Source organism: Mustelus asterias, chromosome 4, assembly GCF_964213995.1.
Source record: "Mustelus asterias chromosome 4, sMusAst1.hap1.1, whole genome shotgun sequence".
In the NCBI taxonomy this organism is placed as follows: domain Eukaryota; kingdom Metazoa; phylum Chordata; class Chondrichthyes; order Carcharhiniformes; family Triakidae; genus Mustelus; species Mustelus asterias.
The window spans coordinates 87,259,861-87,278,990 of NC_135804.1; the positions used below are offsets into that span (position 1 = coordinate 87,259,861).

General features: G+C 42.0%; 1 protein-coding gene across 2 annotated transcripts in view; it reads right to left on the reverse strand.

Moving 5' to 3' along the window:
- kdrl (kinase insert domain receptor like) overlaps window positions 1–19,130 on the reverse strand; it is a 509,442-nt gene that overhangs the window by 355,028 nt on the left and 135,284 nt on the right. For both annotated transcript variants that reach the window (XR_013497644.1, XM_078211338.1), the window contains exons 19-24: window positions 16,261–16,374; window positions 12,334–12,422; window positions 11,177–11,342; window positions 10,024–10,121; window positions 8,625–8,747; window positions 8,413–8,524 (exon numbers count right to left, since the gene is read on the reverse strand). Coding sequence is in view for 1 of the 2 variants with exons in the window: in XM_078211338.1 (XP_078067464.1) it covers window positions 8,413–8,524; window positions 8,625–8,747; window positions 10,024–10,121; window positions 11,177–11,342; window positions 12,334–12,422; window positions 16,261–16,374 (702 nt within the window). In the remaining variant the exon portion in view is untranslated. The remainder of the gene's footprint in view (window positions 1–8,412; window positions 8,525–8,624; window positions 8,748–10,023; window positions 10,122–11,176; window positions 11,343–12,333; window positions 12,423–16,260; window positions 16,375–19,130) is intronic.

The following is a 19,130-nucleotide window of genomic DNA, read 5'->3' on the forward strand; positions in this document are numbered from 1 at the left end:
TCTTCTCCCTCCAACACATTTGAAGATATGGCTGAACTAATAAATCACTGCAACAATTCACCCGTGGAAAATTGTGCACTCTGTCAGTGGACTGATATGTCAAAAAAAAATGCATTGAAGAGGCGGGACAATAGAACCATAGAATTTCTACAGTGCAGAAAGAGGCCATTCAGCCCATCAAGTCTGCACCGACTCTCCAAGAGAGCATCCCATCCAAGCCCTCCCCTTCGCCCTATCCCTGTAACCCCATGCATTTACCATGACTAATTCACCTAACCTACAGATGTTTGGATACTAAGAGGCAATTTAGCATGGCCAATCCAGCTTACCTGCACTGTGGGAAGAAACCGGAGCACCCAGAGGAAACCCATGCAGACACGGGGAGAACGTGCAAACTCCACGCAGAAAGTCACCCAAGGCCGGAATTGAACTCGGGTCAATTGTGAGGCAGAAGTGTTAACCACTGTGCTCCAATGTAGAAGTTTGGATCGTAACTTGTGTTTTTTGGCTTTCTTTGTTCCAGATGAAAGTGTATGAAACAATTCTTCCAAACTATAAAATATGTAAGTATGTGGAATTAAATAGACCTCGGTAGGAAATATTCCTCTTGAATGTGAGTTATTTGACTATTATTAGCACATTCACAGGTTTAAAGGAATTCCTATGTTCATTATTCTGATGGAGGTCTATTGCATATGTTAGAACAATGAGCAACAACATTGAATACAATATGTTAAGTATTCAAACATTAATATTTATAGATTCCAATTATGAGGAACTTGTGCTTCTATGGTGTGCTCCAGATCTTAGTTTGCCCCAAAAGCTGTTTCTGAAACTGGCCACAATTGAAATTGTTTCATTCATTCACCATGAACACAGTAACTACAACAGTAAATACACTCCCACTTTGCTTCCTGCCACTAATTTTCCATCATTTGAATTTCAATATGTTATAGCCAAAGTATCTTACCAAATGAGAGAATTCAATCAGAACTGGATAATTGGCCAACTGTGTGTGAGACAAATTTTCCTTTGTGTAACTTAAATCAACAAGCTAAGGAGATCTAACTACTAGGCTGAACCAGTCACAGGCAGGCTCTACCTGCAGCCTTACTAATGTGGGATAGAACATTTCAGAGCAATGAGAAACTTGGCTGAATTTGATAATATTCTTTGCTAGTCCTTTCTTCACACCAGAAGTAATGTTTTGGCTGTCTTTTTAATGTTGCTCTGGCTGGAGTTTACTGCTTCGCTCGCTCCAGAATCTGGGCGGGCAATGCTCACAGAATGGCATTCTCCGTTGGCCTCGGGTGGGATCTTATGGGCTTCGGGCGGGCAAGGCGATAAAGTTCCCGCATCTGTGTGGAGTCTGTACATTCTCCCCATGTCTGTGTGGGTTTCCTCTGGGTGCTCCGGTTTCCTCCCACAGTCCAAAGATGTGCAGGTTAGATGAATTGGCCATGCTAAATTACTCCTTAATGTCAGGGGGATTAGCAGGGTAAATATGTGTGGGGATAGGGCATGGGTGGGATTGTTGTCGGTGCAGGCTTGATGGGCCAAATGGCCTCCTTCTGCACTGTCGGGAGTCTGTATTTTATTTAATATTCCCTTTACATTCTATAAGGTGATCTTGGGGACTCATCATTTAATTGGAGATATCTCAGAACTCTCACATATTTATTTTCCTCTCTGCCGTCAAGACTGAAAATCTACCAATTCTGTTGCTACAAGAATGGGAATCCATGTTCGCCTCCGAACTCTATAAAGTGGACTATTACCAAGTACTACTTACCATGGGAACGCACTGCATCTGTGATCAATACTATCAATCCCACCGCTGCCAGAATAGATTTGAGTTTGGGGCGGCACGGTGGCACAGTGGTTGGCACTGCTGCCTCACAGTGCCAGGGACCCGGGTTTGATTCCCAGCTTGGGTTACTGTCTGTGTGGAGTCTGCACATTCTCCCCGTGTCTGCGTGGGTTTCCTCTGGGTGCTCCAGTTTCCCCCCCACAGTCCAAAGATGTGCAAGTTAGGCTGATTGGCCATGTTAAATTGACCCTAGTGTCAGGTTAGTAGGGTAAATAAGTAGGGTTATGGGGATTGTGGTCGGTGCAGACCCGATGGGCCGAATGGCCTCCTTCTGCACTGTAAGGATTCTATGATTCTATTAATGCAAAATTGGCTTAATGTGTGAAAGATCCATTTTCATAATATAAATGGAAAGCACAGAAAATCTGAGAATTGATAGAAGGATTTTCTTTTCAGAGAGTAACTGCAGAGATGAACAAATGATAGATGTTCAGTCAGCATCATTGTAACGCAAGTGGATGTCTGTCCTTTGTTAATACTGTCTTTGGAGTAGCTCTGTCCTTCTTGAAGCCAGTTCCACAAGCATTCAGGCAAAGCTCTTGCAACATTAACTATGATGATTGGACACTGTGGACAGAAGTTTCCCATCCCTCCCACCATAAGGATCGTAGCAGGCAGGACGTGGACCATACAAAGGTCCCTGGACTTTGGGCAGGATTTTCTAGTCTTGAGGTAAGCGCGGTCAGAAAATCCTGCCCTCTATCTCCATGGCTGAAAAGTGTCTCCCCCACCAAGTCCTGTCTTCTCAACTCTCAAATGGCCAGCATTCCAGGGCAGGGTAAAGAAAACAATACAAAAACACTCTTAAGCTCTCCTTCAAGGGCAACAGTATTAACATTAATGACTGGGAGGTGCTTCCTCCCAATCATTGAAATACGTGATAAATTGGCCATCAAGCTGCATCATGTTCTGAGTCCAAACACCTGAGTGATGAGGCAGAGAAGGAAAGAAAAGCAAACAAATCCTGCACTCTGGATCCCATTACCCTGTGGGACACTTTGCCCAATGTCCTGCAAGTCAAGAATCAGCTTTTTCAGTCAAATGAAGACCTTTGAGGAGAAACTCGAGATGTCATCCTTGAATCAAGGGACAGCCGATGATGGATTCGCTATTTTCTGAATGAGAGGCTTATGCCAAAACTGCCACAAAAGACCTTTATTCTACTTTTGCATGAGGTGGATTTGCCATGCTAAATTGCCCTTTACATGTTTAGGTTTGATGGATTAGCCATGGGAAATGTGTGGGGTTATGGGGATAGGGTAGGGGAGAGCCCCTGGATAAGCTATTATCAGAAATTCAATACAGATCAGATGGGCTGAATGGCCTCTTCTGCACTGTACGGATTCTATTATTGTGCAATTGGTGTGCCTCAAGAAGCAGCACCATAACAGTGCCTTTAGATCCTGGTGCAATATTAATGCACTCCATTTAGTTTGCATGATAGATTCTATTGTGCAAAATCACAAAAAGTAAATTGGAAATGTTTTAAAGTTGCTACTTGCGACATTGTTTTCCAGAATGCCTGGTGTCAGTGCTTGAAGTTAAGTGGAACATTCACATAGCAAAAGGTTGAGAGGTTTGATTTATTTCCAATCTCCATTTTGCTCACGAACACTTGTGAAATTTCAGCAGCATGTGCCCACTCTCTAAATGGTGTCTTGTGAAAATGAAATTAAGTTTCCACCATAGAAGTTGCCTTTCTTCCTTAATTAGAATTGCTGCCCGGTTATCAGAATGAATAAAGGCAACTTTGTTGACAAACAAATAGCGTAGCTGTCACTTCAGAATTCCATGATTTATTCAGGCTGTTTATTCTGTTGAACTTGACATAAAAGGTTGCCTATGTGTAACACATGGAGGAAAGCTGGGTGGGAAGGATACATATCCATAGTAAAGTCTCTCTGCTTTTCCATCACAGGTGTGGAATCCTCCCCTGCTGAATTTCCTCTCTACACTGGCCAGGCAATCCTTAGTTGCCAAGTACAACAAGAGGAAAACCTGCTCTACTGTTTTCTACTTTGTATTTTCATTATTCTGCAAAAAAACATTTTCAGATAATATAGAGCTCAGGATACTCATGACAAAGATAAATCTTCACCTAATTATATAGCAAGCAAAAGCATTCTCAGGGTTGAATTTCTTCCCTTGAGTCAGGAATGCACAGTCAGGAATATTCCCAACTCCACAAATCTAACTTGGGAGAAAGTGGTCCAGACGTCCCTAATTTTCATTTCACCACCTTTTTCTCTTTTACACTCCGTGGCATTCACCCAATAGCCATCGTATTGCAGACCTCTGATGCTATACTGAGATGAAATAAAATAAAGTGCTAAGTGTCTATTGATATCACAATTTAAAAAAAAACCTTAATTGGTTAAAACTCATTCACTACATTCAACTTCTTAATCCCTTATTAAAACCATCATTTTATTCAAGTACTTAATCCCTTATAAAAACCAGCATTTGTATTCATAGCCCCAAGACTTTATAATAACTTGGAGTTGTCAAACAAACTGTGAACTGACAGGCACCCCAGTGTGATAATGATAGGTTGTGAAATCAGGCTTGGAGCATAAATTCTATAATGATAGCCCCCAGGCTTATGTCAATAGATAATGAAATAACAAGCACTGATTTTTTTTTTAAACTGCAGTTTTTTTTAAATATGAAGGGCATGAAATATGAAATTCAAATGTCTGACAGTTACAGCTTTTACCCACTTCATGCCTACTTTTAACAAAATCAAACAGCACTTTACCTCTCCCAGGGATGTCTCTGGACCTATCCAAAAGATCCCCACCCCCCCCCTCCACCTCTCCAAAAGGATCCAAAGGCTGCACTTTTTCATGTGAAGTTGCCTCGGTGAGCCATGGATGTGCAAACTACAACCTACCTCTCTTCCTCCACCCTGGTAAAAATAGGTGTCTCGCTCAAGGACAAACTTTGGAAATCTTGGCTCTGGCTAAGGTGAAGACCCTCTCCAACCCCATGAAAATGGAGGCCTAAGTGTTTACTGAGCTTTATTTGCATATTTTTGCTGGCATTTTGTGGCTGTTCACACAAGAGGGATTCTCCACTCCCGCCGACAGCGTACCCCTGCTCGTGGGTTTCCCGGTGATTTGGAAATCCCATTGACAGTGGCGGGACCAGAAAAACACACCACCAGTGAACGGCACACTGCCTTCCACTGCCAAAAAGCATGCAGCTGGGAGGCTGGAGAATCTCACCCTTTATTTTGTCACTGTGACAGAAGCAGTACATATGGATCTATAAGACCAGTGAAAAGCTTTCAGACTGAAACAATCATTCGTTCTCTTTGCATATGATATTCCTTAAGTTTTCATTCTTACTTTACTGCACAAGGTGAGACAGCGGCTGTTGATTTTGCTAAGTCTGATCCATCTATTCAATAATGACATCTGGTACAGGAGGTTGTAGACTGGATATACGTTTAATTAAATTTGAAAAGATGTCCTAACTGGGTGGCCAATTTGCTGCTGTTCGTTACTCATTACCTCTTGTTTATGTTCTGTATTTACATACCATGCCAATCCCTCACTGCTTACTCTGCAGAAATATTATCCTTTTGCCTATAATAATCAAACTTCACATGAAACCAATTCAAAATATTGCGCAGTCTGTGGTGCTATTCATTTCATAACATGTAGCAACCCTGAAAAAAACAAAATATCCAACTAAATTGTAGCATCTATAAAACCTTTACAAGTATCGAATATTATTTGTTTTAATTTGGCTCATTTTCAGAACATTTCACTGAATCTGAAGGGTTTTATTTTATATTGTTGGTGAAGGAAGCAAATATGGTAAATCACTCAAACAATGCCAACATTGGCTGTTGGTTAAGATTCTTTGCTATGAAGGATAGTAAAAATCAGAGATGAAAAGAATTTGGAAAATCTCGGTGAGTAGTCATTGACAGCTGGGGAGTCATGTCACGTGAACCAGGGGTGGCACGGTGGCACAGTGGTTAGCACTGCTGCCTCAGAGCACCAGGGACCTGGGTTTGATTCCCGGCTTGGGTCCCTGTCTGTGCGGAGTCCACATGTTCTCCTCGTGCCTATGTGGGTTTCCTCCAGGTGCTCCGGTTTCCTCCCACATGCTGGTTAGGTGCATTGGCTATGCTAAATTCTCACTCAGTGTACTCGAACAGGCGTCAGAGTGTGGCGATTAGGGGATTTTCACAGTAACTTCATTGCAGTGTTAATGTAAGCCTACTTGTGACACAAAGTAAAACTTTAAGCTTTAAACTTAAAAAAAAAGTGGACAGATCCAGTTCCCATTACTGTATGATGCTAAATTGGCTGACACCAGTTGAAGCACTGTAGGAACTTAATGTTCCTCTCAATGTCTTGAGCAAGAGTAGAGAAAAAGAGTTAGTCAAGATTCTCTCTTTGATCAGAACTCAGTTAACCTTGTTAGAAAGTGGGCACAGGTGGGTGTTTGGGTGAGGGTAGGATTACGCTTGGACTGCAAAGCCCTCACCACATTCCATACCAACCCCATGGTTCAACAACCGGCTGGCCCTCAGGACCAAGACTCGGACATAAAGAATAGTCATGGTGGTGAAATCCACAGAAACAGGAGACTGCAACACAGCACGCATATGCTCCTTTGGTGAAAAAATAGAGAATAATGCTCAACAAACCAAGAAAAATGAATACAATCCTGCAGAAATCTGCAACTCCTTTAAAATGAGATTTGAAAAGAGGTTTGCAACAGAAAAAAAACAAATTAAACTGTGAAATCCCACAGAGCTGCAATGTCTAAAATGCTCACTGAACAGATTCAATTCATAACTTTTCAAAGCTGCATTCTGAATCAGCAAACAAAATTGGATATATTGGCTTCTGAAAGGAGAATAAAATAGATGGTTGGAATCCTTGCAAAAACCAATATCCATAATTGTTATCATTCAAGGTCAGCCATCAAATAACGATGATGCATCCCACTCTTGTGGCAAGTGACTATCATCAATTTATAAATAATAAAGTCAAGTCCTAACAAGTCTTCAAATTCCTGAGCTTCATCTAGTCCACAAACTAACAGTTATGTTTCAAATATTGCATTTATTCACCCTTTGAATGTGCAGATGTAAAAGCAGTTTCTCCGATTATCTTTTAATCTTGGGGAATTCATTACATTCAGGGGAAATGTTGTCTTTCTGGACTGAAGATTACTTTTCATCTGGCATTTGGCGTCATTGGTATTGACATGAATATTGCGGATTAAGAATCACTTTATTATTGTCAGATTGACACTAAATCACTAAATTAAAAACCCCAACACATAATATTTAACATCAAAGTGCTTATCCTACCATGCATATTTTTCATTTTTAAAATTCATTTATGGGACGTGGCTGTTGGTGGCTCGGTTGGCATTTATTGCCCATCCCTAGTTGCCTTGGATTTGCATTGTCTTCTATTTCATTTGATCCTTTTCACATTAACTTTGATTTTACTCTTCTTAATTTAGTCCAACCATGATTCCTTTTTTTAAAAACCCATAGAGTGAAATTGGTCTTTGACAGAAGCATAAAGATTTTCAGAACTGATTTTCAAACAATATAAATCCAGATATTGTAGACTGCAAGGTCACACTGCAGGGAGGTACGGTTCCCTTTGTTTACTATGTGCAAGGGTAGGGGAAAATATTTGTTATTTCTAGAAAAACTGTAAAAGCATTGCAAAGAAAATTAGGAAATCTTCCCTACTCCCTAGTAATACAAAATCACCAGAAGAGATCATCCGTTAGTTCTATTTTTCACTTTACTTAAGGGCACAGCTGATGTAGATGCTCTTAATAATTTTGATAAACTTTCAATTAAAATGCCATACACAACTCCTCAATGAAGAATAAACAAGCAATTCATTTCTAAGCCTTTGCCATTGACATTCTCCAAAAATTAAGATTTATGATAAAATCACAAGTTCCATAAAACGATGAAATCAGATTTTCTAAAACTGGACAACAGCATTTAAACCTGACACATTAACAGCCTTGGTTATTTATTGTACAACACAATTTCAAGGCAATAGCATTTCCTGTTGGAATTAATTAGGTAAAAGGTAAAGTCACCATTGTCCCAGATGACCATAGGCTACTCTTCCCCTTTTGAGGCGATAGTGATGGCGATTTAATCTGAGGATCACCATACCTCAGGCGAGGGGGAAGGTTGAGAAGGTGGGGCCTTCATGAATGACCTTAGGTGGTATGGGAATAAACTCATGTTATTGGCTTCACTCTGTATCACAAGTCACTCATTCACCCAACTGATTTTGAATCCATGCATTATTAATGCTAATGTTATAAGCAGATCCCGAAACACAAAGGTATCTCTATACAACAGAGTTATGCACAAAGTATAAAAAATAACTGGATACATCTTCTAAGGACTAATAACTTTGAAATAGGCATCTAATCCTAATTTTTGACATGCAGCCTCGGGCAACATTTAGATCTTAAATGTAAGGCTCATAATTGCTTCTCGATGTTCATTGTTCCTTTTCCTTCATGCTTACCTAAGGAAAATATTTCCCACAGTAGCACTCCAAAAGACCAGACATCACTTTGAGTCGTGTAGATTTTATCAAATATGGATTCCGGTGCCATCCATTTCAGTGGGAGTCGAGCCTGCAAAGATGCACAAGACTATATCAGCCACTGGACAGAGAAACAAGAGGCACGAATAATTCAACTTCTGAGATCGAAAGCTGGTATCCTGCAAACTTACATCTCCTTTCCGTACATAATCTGGATCTTTGTAAATGTCACGAGCCAGCCCAAAATCACAGATCTTCACAACGTTGCTCTCAGACAACAGGATGTTGCGGGCTGCCAGGTCTCGATGGATGCACTGAAAGTAAAATGGAATGTTCAGGAGCTTAGAAATAAAGCCCATTATGTACTTTGGGTTGTACTTCTTTTAATGAACACTAATTTTCAGTTTTTGGGGTTTTGTATTGTTAGCTTCTGCCGCTCACCGAAGATGGAAGCCAAAAGCCCTTTGCTAGGCCCTCTGTCAATGCCAACACATTCTCGGCTTCCAATAAGAGTGCAATAATAACATGGCTTGCCTCACACACAGATTTTCCCTCCCTATGGGGAGATACTCGGCTCTGCTTAGTGCCTCTTTATAATGGTTTAGTTGAGGTTGAGAAGTTTGGCCTGCTACAGGCCTGTCCCCTCGTCCTCAGGTACAAACCACCAATTATCAGCCAGGGCCCAGGTTTAATTCTGGCCTCAGGCGACTGTCTGTGCGATGTTCGCATGTTCTCCTCGTGTGCGTGGGTTTCCTCCGGGGGCTCCAGTTTTCTTCCACAGTCCAAAGATGTGTGAGTTAGGTTGGTTGACCATGGTAAATTACCCCACAGTGTCAGGGGGAATAGCAGGGTAAATATTTGGGGTTAAGGGGAAAGGGCCTGGATGGGATTGTGGTTGGTGCAGACTTGATGGGCCGAATGGTCTCCTCCTGCACTGTAGGGATTCTGTGATTTTAGGTCAGAGTGTGAGTCCGCTCTTGTCCTCTAGCTATGGTGCAGTGAAGCAATTGCCTTATATTTTAGCATGTATAGAACTTAGAATTATATAGAGCCTATAGCACAGAAATACACACCATTCAGCCCATCTAGTTAGTGTTAATGTTTATATTCCACATGAATCTCTTCTGATTCTGTCTACCTCATCTTAGACTTTCAACATATCTTTCTATGTGTGCTTGAAAGCATCTAATCTAGTTTCCTCAACTACTTCTGGTGGCAGCAAGTTCCACAATTCAACCTGACCCATGCCTCAAAATGACTCGGATCTCAAATCCAAAGGTTTGGGCTGGTGGCAACCTGACAGGTGAACCCTATCCATTCTCCACCTGAAGTTAAAATGTGGTGCTTCCGTGGAATTTTACCTCACAGAACGGAATTCTCCATTGGCCTCGGGCGGGATTTTACGAGCCTTGCCCGATCGAGATCATGAACTACAATGATTAAAAGCTGTCCAATTTTATTAAGCCAATTTTGACAAGGATATCCATGATTGATGCTGGATATGAAGGCCTGGGTTAGTACCGAGAGAGAAAATGCAAAGTTCTGCTGAGGGCAAAACCTGATGTTTGCAAGAATTGGAAATTAACTTACTTTCCTTGAAGCTAAAAATTCCATGCCTTTGGCTACTTGGAAACTGTAACAAATCAGGTCTTCCATAGCCATTGGTCGTTTATATAGATCTTCAGCATCTGCAAAACAGACTAAGTGTCAGTAACAGAGGAATGGATGTAAATGTATCAAAAGTGCCAACCTTTTATTTTCAATAGATCTTTATTGATTGCGATCAGCAGCTTCGACCTGGATTTGCCCTCTCTATGTTGTTGGCTGAAATTCAGAATACAGGTGGAAGCACATTCACTGGATTGTCCAGGGGGCAGTTGTTCAAGCCATAACAGCTGCTTAAAAGATAGCGTGTGAGCGCAATCTCACAGGTGTGCAGTTGCTGTGCTGCTAGGCTTCTGTCAATGGATCTTACTCAGTGCTAAGAGAGGGTCTGCACAGGCTAACTTTGTAAGACCCTCGCTACAGACCAACAGGAGCTGGGTTGAGAGTTTGAAACTGGGTGAAAATTCTACTAAACGCCATCCAGCAACAGCACCTTGCATATTTGTTGGTCGCAGGACAGGGAAAGTCTAAAAGGATGTGGAAACCAGGTGTTCATGTAATTAAGATGAAAACCTTCATGGTACAGACATGGGTCCTCAGTACAAAACTGCTATTACTCTGCATGTTCCTGTTGCATGGCTGACCTGTGTGCTTGTTGCTGATATTGGTGTTCAAACTGGAAACACGTTCCATTCCTAAACATTGGCTTCCCTCACTTTGAGAGCACAAACTGGGTAGCTGGAAGACATTTGCAGCCCTCAAAAGGCTAATCACCATCTGGATTTGAGACTGTATTATCAGCTTGCAAGCTTATCAGGATTGTTTACTTCTGATACCATTCAGTTTACTGACACTAGCAAGGTGATTATTAATGATAGCATAAAGAACCCAATGCTATTGGATTTGTCCAAGCAGTTCAATGATATTGTAAAGTCCAACAGGATGTTTTGATCCTTTGGAAGGTCTATTTTGAGCCTTTCAGAGGGTCTCTTGAGTTTAATTTGAAAGGAAGTCCCCTGTTCATACAATAAATTATTCCTGTTATAGATTTTTAATAGTCTTGCTATGCTACTGGAAACAATCGTGGCAATTCAATTATTCCCAATGTACTACAGGCGAGGAAGGAAGATGAACGTACCTTCCTCTTCCTCTTCCGCATCACTGTAACTCTTATCTTCCACAAAGCCTGAGCTTGTTGAGCTTCCTGTACTCGCCACGCTCTCCAGTCTTCGCTTTATGCTTTCCATTACATCGGGGCTGGTCTCATCCAGAAGTGTTTCGGGCTGGTTGACATTTTTCTGACACTAGGAATAGATGGAAAGTTTACCGAGACATCAGGAAGTCAGGTGTATCCAATAGATGGGACAATGCATGATTAGGGCTAATGTCAAAGACTCAACACTGTAGGGTGGCACGGCAACTCAGTGGTTAGCACTGCTGCCTCACAGCACCAGGGACGCAGGTTTAATTCCCAATTTGGGTCACTGTCTGTATGGAGTTTGCACGTCCTCGCCGTGTCTGCGTGGGTTTCCTCCAGGTGCTCCGGTTTCCTCCCAGAGTCCAAAACTGTGCGGGTTAGGTTGATTGGCCATGCTAAATTGCTCCTTAGTGTCCCAGGATGTGTAGGTTAGGGGGATTAGCAAGGTAAATATGTGGGGTTGTGGGATAGGGCCTGGGTGGGATTATTGTCAGGGCAGATTCGATGGGCTGAATATCCTCCTTCTGCATTGTAGGGATTTTATGATTCTATGTAGTGAATAGATATTGTCTAGATGTGTAACAGCTGAAATGTCCTTATGTGTGGCGTATGTGCTTGACTTTAATGGGATGGTGACATATACAAGACAAGACCCTTAGATAGTAGACTCTAATTCACATGATTAAAGTGTTTTGTTTTATATTTTTTTCCCTCCTCCCTGTTTCATGATTTTCCACCATTTCAAGTGGTGTGTTGGTATTTGGTGTTAATGTTGGTATGCGACTTTCTTTTTAAAAAAGGGACTTGCAAGATGTTTCATTTTACCTAATAGTGCACTATTTATGCAAGTAGTTAAAATTCCTTTGCAAGTTTATTTCAGTGCAGTGGTCAATCTATTTTGTTCCAAACCAGGTAATGGCTCAATAGGATGATGCTGAGTGCAAATAAGTTAGCCAGAATGCTGATAGACAAAATTGTATTCCTAAGGGTATAATAATAAGGCATATAGATTGTGATTTTTGGGCTGTTAGACAAACCAATACCCCTCAGGTTACCAAAGGCGGCTTGGACATTCACGTCTCAGTTTTTGGCCATACCTTGACTAAAATGAAGTCATTTCTCTTGCTCCTGAGGTAATTGGATAGGTTTCCATACTTGCAATATTCCACAATTACCATCAGAGGGCCTGTTGAAAAACAAACAAGTTCCAGAGAAAAAGTCAGTGATTACCTATGTCATGGGAACTTTTAAAAAAATCTGCACAGAACACTGCTTGTTCGCACAAGCATGCCAACAAAAGGAAAATCGGTTTCGAACTGGCGACTTGACCACAAGAAGTTAATTTTTACAAACAATTTGTTATGCTTGGAAACAGTTCTTGCTCCTGACTTTGCAGGTTATGCTTGACGAAACATCCATTACAACTTACTAAAGCCACCATAGTCCCAGATGACCATAGGCTGCCCTCCCCTTTGTGGGGGGGGGGGGGAGGGGGGGGGGGCTGACAGGTGGTGATTTTACCTCAGGATCACCACACCTCAGGCGAGCGGTAATGTTGAGAAGACCACTATACTGATCGTGAATTATATGTAAAGAATTGTTTCTCATAAGTCCATGAGATCTAGGAGCAGAATTAGGCCATTCGGACCATCGAGTCTTCTCCACCATTCAATCATGGCTGACATGCCCCTCATCCCCATTTTCCTGCCTTCCCCCATAACCTTTCAACCCATTACCAATTAAAAACCTGTCTAACTCCTCCTTAAATTTACTCACTGTCCTAGAATTCACCGCACTTTGGAGTAGCGAATTACACAGATTCACAACCAATTGAGAGAAGTAGTTTCTCCTCAACTCTGTTTTAAATTTGCTACCCCTTACCCTAAGACTGACCTCTCATCCTAGAATGCCCCACAGGAGGAAACATCCATTCCACATCTACTTTATCCCTACCTCTTATCATCTTGTATACCTCAATTTGATCACTCCTCATTCTTCTGAATTCCAAAGATTATAGGTCTAAACTGTTCCAACTCCCTTCGTACGACAAACTCCTCATCTCTGGAATCAATCCAGTGAACCTGCTCTGAACTTCTCCAATGCTATTACATTTTTCCTCAAATAAGGGGACCAAAACTGAGCACAATACTCCAGGTACGGTCTCACCAATGCCTTGTATAGTTGCAACAGTACTTCCTTACTTTTATATTTTATTCCTTTAGATACATATGCCAGGATTTTCAGAATTCATCAATCAAAATAATACGGGTATATGTTAAACAATAATTAATTAGTTATAGTTACTACCTTCATCATTCAATTAATAGTATAGTGTAACTCTTTGATAGAGGTAGTGCAAAGAAACACAAGGGAATCAAATGACCCACACATGATGGGTTTCCTTTATTTTCTGACTTGACACGTCTGAAGATTAGGCCCTCTTCCAGATGAGAGAAAGACAGTAATATTATGCAGCAAATTGCCACCACAAATGTCTGTGATCATAGGGAGTGCTCATCTGGTCCTAAAGCACTGTCGATGCTGGAAATCACAAATTAAAACCTAAAACACTGGAAATACTCAGCTGATCAGGAGCATCTGTGGAGAAGGAAACAGTTAACATTTCAAGCCGATGACCTTTCGTCAGAACTTGGACGCTAACCCGATGGGAACAAACCAAGCACTTTGCAGCTAGGTTCACTGGACAATGATCGGGAATAGAAACTCTGACTGATTTTTTTTTGTTCCCTTCTTCAGTTTTAACTCTTTGGCCAGTTGAAGCATTTCTGTTGCCACGCTGAGATCAACAAGCTCAGCACACACCGGGGAACAAACCTTAAAAACTTTGCTGGTCCATGTGGCTTATTGCCAGACTGGGCCCATTCATTTGGTGAAAGAAATAAGATATCATTGTTAGCTTTTCCAGTTTGTTTTCATAGTTTTATCAGTAAGGAAATACGTTTATGGTAGAAAAGTTTGACTATGAAATGAAAATAAATCTTAATTGTTGTAATTGATTGCAATTTGGCTATTACACTAAAATAACAATTAAAAAATAGCTAATAGTTTATTCATTTAAAAAAAAATTATATTTGGCCACTCATTTAAGATGGGGATGAGGAAAAAAATCTCTGAGGTCATGAGTCTCTGGAACTCCCTTCCTCAAATGATGAAGGAGTAGCGCTCTGAAAGCTTGTGATTCAAGATAAACCTGTTGGACTTTAACCTGGTGTTGTGAGAATTCTTACTGTGCTCTTACTCAAAGGCAGTTGGAACAGAGGATGGAATTCTGTGGCTGTTCACGCCAGTGGGATTCTCTGGTCCCGCCGGCAACGCACCCCCACCTGTAGGTTTCTCAGTGGCGAAATGCCATTGACAGCGGCGGGACCGGAGAATCCCGCCACCAGCAAACGGCATGCCACCTTCCACTGCCGAGAGGCACGTGGCTGGGAGGCCGGAGAATCCCGTCCAGAGTCTTTGAATCTAACAGAGTTAGCTAAGTTCTTGATTAATAAGGGAGCGAAAGGATATCGGTAGGCAGGAATATGGGGTTGAAGTTACAAGCAGATCAACCATGATCTTACTGAATGGCAGAGAAGGCCCAAAAGGCCGAGTGGCCTACTCCTGCTCCTAATTCATATGTTCATAGGCTCAATGGGCATATGGCCTTCTCTGCGCTGCGACCATTTCATGATGCTATAATCCTTCTGTAACAATTCATGTAAGTTTAGACATTGGAATAGAAATTAGTCCGTGGCCCTTTTCAGATACAGACTGGGGGCTGTGGAGACAGTCTGCGCCTGAAGCAGAAAGTCTGATTTATGATATGAGTTGGTTCTCAGGCCTGATATCTGAATGAGTCCCCACTACGCCTTTGCCAATGGTGGCCCTCAGATAAGTTCCAGGTATTGGAACAATCTATGGGGGGCTGGGGCTGGGGTAGGTGGGATGGGTATATTAGTGATGATGATTCTGACTGTTGTGGAGTGATGAGGAAGCACTCCAATCAGTCTGGCTCCATAAGAAAGTGCTTTTGAAGAAACAAATAGTCAAAAACATATAATTGGCTGGTGGTCGCAGAGACTGACTCAATTGTCACTCCATTGTTTTGCATGTGTGTTACAGCACTTCAACTTCATTGCCACTGCTATTCTTGGTAAACAAAATGATGGAAATGCAATATATAATACAGAAGCTTCCTTTGAATTATATCCTTAACACACCATTAAAAGAACGTTGGAGCCAGAGATTCACAAACCAACGTTCTGAAGCTGAATGTAAAGTTTTGGCTGAGTTCCCTTGACATGCACAAATGCACTGTTTCATTTTGGTAAACTGTAGTTGTTTAGTTGTATGTTGGTGAGGGACATCCACTATCTGAAACTGCAGCGAAGTGAACAACACAATACACACGATTGGTTAATTCTACCTTCACTACAGATTACCATTTTGTTATCTTAGCCCAAATTAGGAGAGGGCGCACCTAGAAAAGAAGTTAGTTTATTGTTGCTACAACTTGTGGAGTAAGTTAGCTGGGAAGCTCATTAAAGTATTCAGCATTAATAGGCTCAAGAGACAATTCGAAAGGTTTCTGGAGAGAGGAAGGATATTATGGGCGGCACGGTAGCACAGTGGTTAGCACTGCTGCTTCACAGCTCCAGGGACCTGGGTTCGATTCCCGGCTCGGGTCACTGTCTGTGTGGAGTTTGCACATTCTCCTCGTGTCTGCGTGGGTTTTCTCCGGGTGCTCTGGTTTCCTCCCACAGTCCAAAGATGTGCGGGTTAGGTTGATTGGCCATGCTAAAAATTCCCCATAGTGTCCTGAGATGCATAGGTTAGAGGGATTAGTGGGTAAATATGTAGGGATATGGGAGTAGGGCCTGGGTGGGATTGTGGTCGGTGCAGACTCGATGGGCCAAATGGCTTCTTTCTGTACTGTAGGGTTTCTATGGGTAGGTGGGCAGTTCGGAGGATCCATCAAAATTCTTGAGCGCTGTAGCAGTTGAGGAGTTTTTAGTCCTTACCTCCAGGCTTGGTACAGGCTCCCAGCATGTTCACTACGTTCAGGTGGTGGCCAATGTGGATAAGAATTTTCAGCTCTGACATCAGGGCCTTGCATTCATTAGTTGTAGCCCCTTCTGTTAAAGAATGAGATTGAAGTGAATTCATAGAATAGGAAGAACTGTCTACAAAGCAGAGTTATAAAGCCAAGGTTGCAATGCTGTTTTTAGAAGGTTAATGGAACAAGGAAGCGATAAGGTATTAACTCAAGACTTGGCCTTGATCTCATTTCTTCTAATAATAAATATCTTGAGTTTGTGTTATAAACTGATTGTAAGGTCACACATTCCAAACAATACTTTATCAATACGTGCAGGTAATAAAGTTAACATTTTGGAACATAGAGTGGCCAGGATGTGTTACTTCCTTGTTTGTAGTATAGAAAAATTGACGGTTTTGAATTCTCAATTTTTCCTGTCCCTTGATCTTTTCTTATTACCTTTTCATTGTACTTCTAGCTTCTCACCTCTCCAACTTTAAACTCTGAATTACAGTTGGTAGATATATCTCGAAGGTCAGGGATTCTCTTTGGTTAATCTGTTAGGTTCGATTCAGTCTCCCTGAGAGACAGTTCTTGTTAAATTTGAAATCGTGCCACTTCATTTCAGAGAAACTTGGAAGTGAATGATATTGTAATTTGAGCTTAATCTTGTGCAGGAGGATCTGTGCCCTTTATTGTAACAACCCATTTAAAGCCATACTTACTACCTTAAACAAAACCAGAAACCTCCAAATGAATATATCCTGTTCTGTGAATTATAGAGTAGAATCCAGAGATTAAAACAAACTGTTATAGAAATTTCAACACCGGCTTTTAGTGGTAGTACAGAAGCTGAATATTGCTGGAAAGGGAGACATGTTGTTGAAGCTTTTTGTCTTGCACTCATCAGGACAAATGCAAGAAGGCCAAATTTCAAATGATTACAACAATTTACATTATAGGACAAAAGAGTGCTTTGGCAACATACCTCTCTTTTCGCTAATATTCAAGTGCTGTCTCTTATGTTTTATTTATTGTATTGTGGAATTTGTTAATGCGTGATTAATATCTGATACAAAAATTTGAACTGCTGTTTTTATATATCTGATTTTTTTTAAGGGGTGAATGGGGAAATCCATGCTCTCTTGACAAGTTAAAGAAAGAGTTTGTAATTAAATAGCATTTTTCACTTCCTCAGGACCTCCACCAGTGCTTCACAGCTAATCAACTACTTGCTTTCAAAAATGTAATAACTATAGTATTTGGCACTATTCTGATTATAATGGTGGAGTGCTGTGCTGGACTGACACCTATAGGACCTGATATACTAAGCCAGGCTCAGTGATAACCCTCTCGCTTCTGGCTGGGAAGTTGTTTCTGAGCTGTACTTTTGGACGTGAGCACAGAATCTACGCTGAAACTTAAGCACAATACTGAGTGAATGCCAGGGGGCAGTATGGTGGCACAATGGTTAGTACTGCTGTCTCATAGTACCAGGGACCCGGGTTTGATTCCCAGCTTGGGTCACTGTGTGGAGTTTGCATGTTCTCCCCGTGCCTGTGTGGGTTTCCTCCGGGTGCTTCGGTTTTCTCCCACAGTCTGAAAGACGTGCTGGTTAGGTGCATTGACCCGAACAGGTGCCAGACTGTGGTGACAGGCGGCCTTATCTGCCAGAAAGAATCACATGTTGCCTCTTTTTGGGAATGCCTGCAACATGCTGAGTCAGTCAGGTACCTAACTGGAAAGGGGTGGACCTTCCCCAGGATCAAGGATCCTCAGAGTGCAGGTCCCACCCACCCATTAATCAGACGCTGGTGGCTCTATTGAACGACAGTGCCACTAGGGAGATGACAGTTCTACTGGTATGACTCTCACCCGAGGCTCAGGATTTCCACAAACCCAAGTCACAGGTGATTGATGCATGATATGTGTAGTTGGGGGGGGGTTGGGTTACAGTGACTGGGGGCTGGGTGGTCAGGAGCATGGAGATGACATAGCTCTCAATGACAATCCCTCCTTCCCAATGTTGGTTCGCTCAATCAGGAACTGGGAATATTTGAAGATGGACTCTGTCTGGCAGCCCGCAAACAACACTGTTTGTCATGTTGTCATAATCCCTGCAATGCTGCTGGGTAAATAACAGCAGCGACAGGAAGAGGCCCTCAAATGGTCATTAATTGTCCACTTGAGGTCTGCAGTTGGTGTGGGATGGGGGAGGAGGGATGTGTATGAAGGCTGTCCATGAGCCTCCCCTTACATGTACTTAATTGGGGTGGCGACATGAAGACAGCAGGGTCCCTACCCGCATCCTCCAGTCTAATTAAAGTGCTCCCGCCATCAAACCTGCCACAGGGGAGGACATTAAATTCTGTCCCCTATCTATATGGTCAGCTGAATGTCAAAGATCTGATGGCAATTTTTTGTGGAAGAGTAAATGGTTCTCCTAATGGCCTGCTCAACAATGATTCCTCCACCAAAACAAATTAACACCCCATTGGTGTTTGTGGAATCTTACTGTATACATATTGGCTATTCTGCTTGCCCGGCAAACAATAATGACTGCACTTCAAAAGAAACTTGCTTCTTATGAAGCTTTGGGGCATCTGAGGATGTGACAGGAAGTAGCTTGAGCACATGGGAAGGCCAATCAGAATGCCCAAAGTGAAGGGCAGCCACAGGCCCACTGTGAATGCTGTGTGCCTCTAAGGGGGATAGAACTGGAGAAGGTGGCACAAGATGAACACATCACAGAGCTGATGGGACTGTCAGCCAATTGCTCATGCACAGTGCTAGCTGGTGGATCTGTCTACTCATGACAATTGCAAGTGTTTGCCTGCAGATGTCCTCAGATTT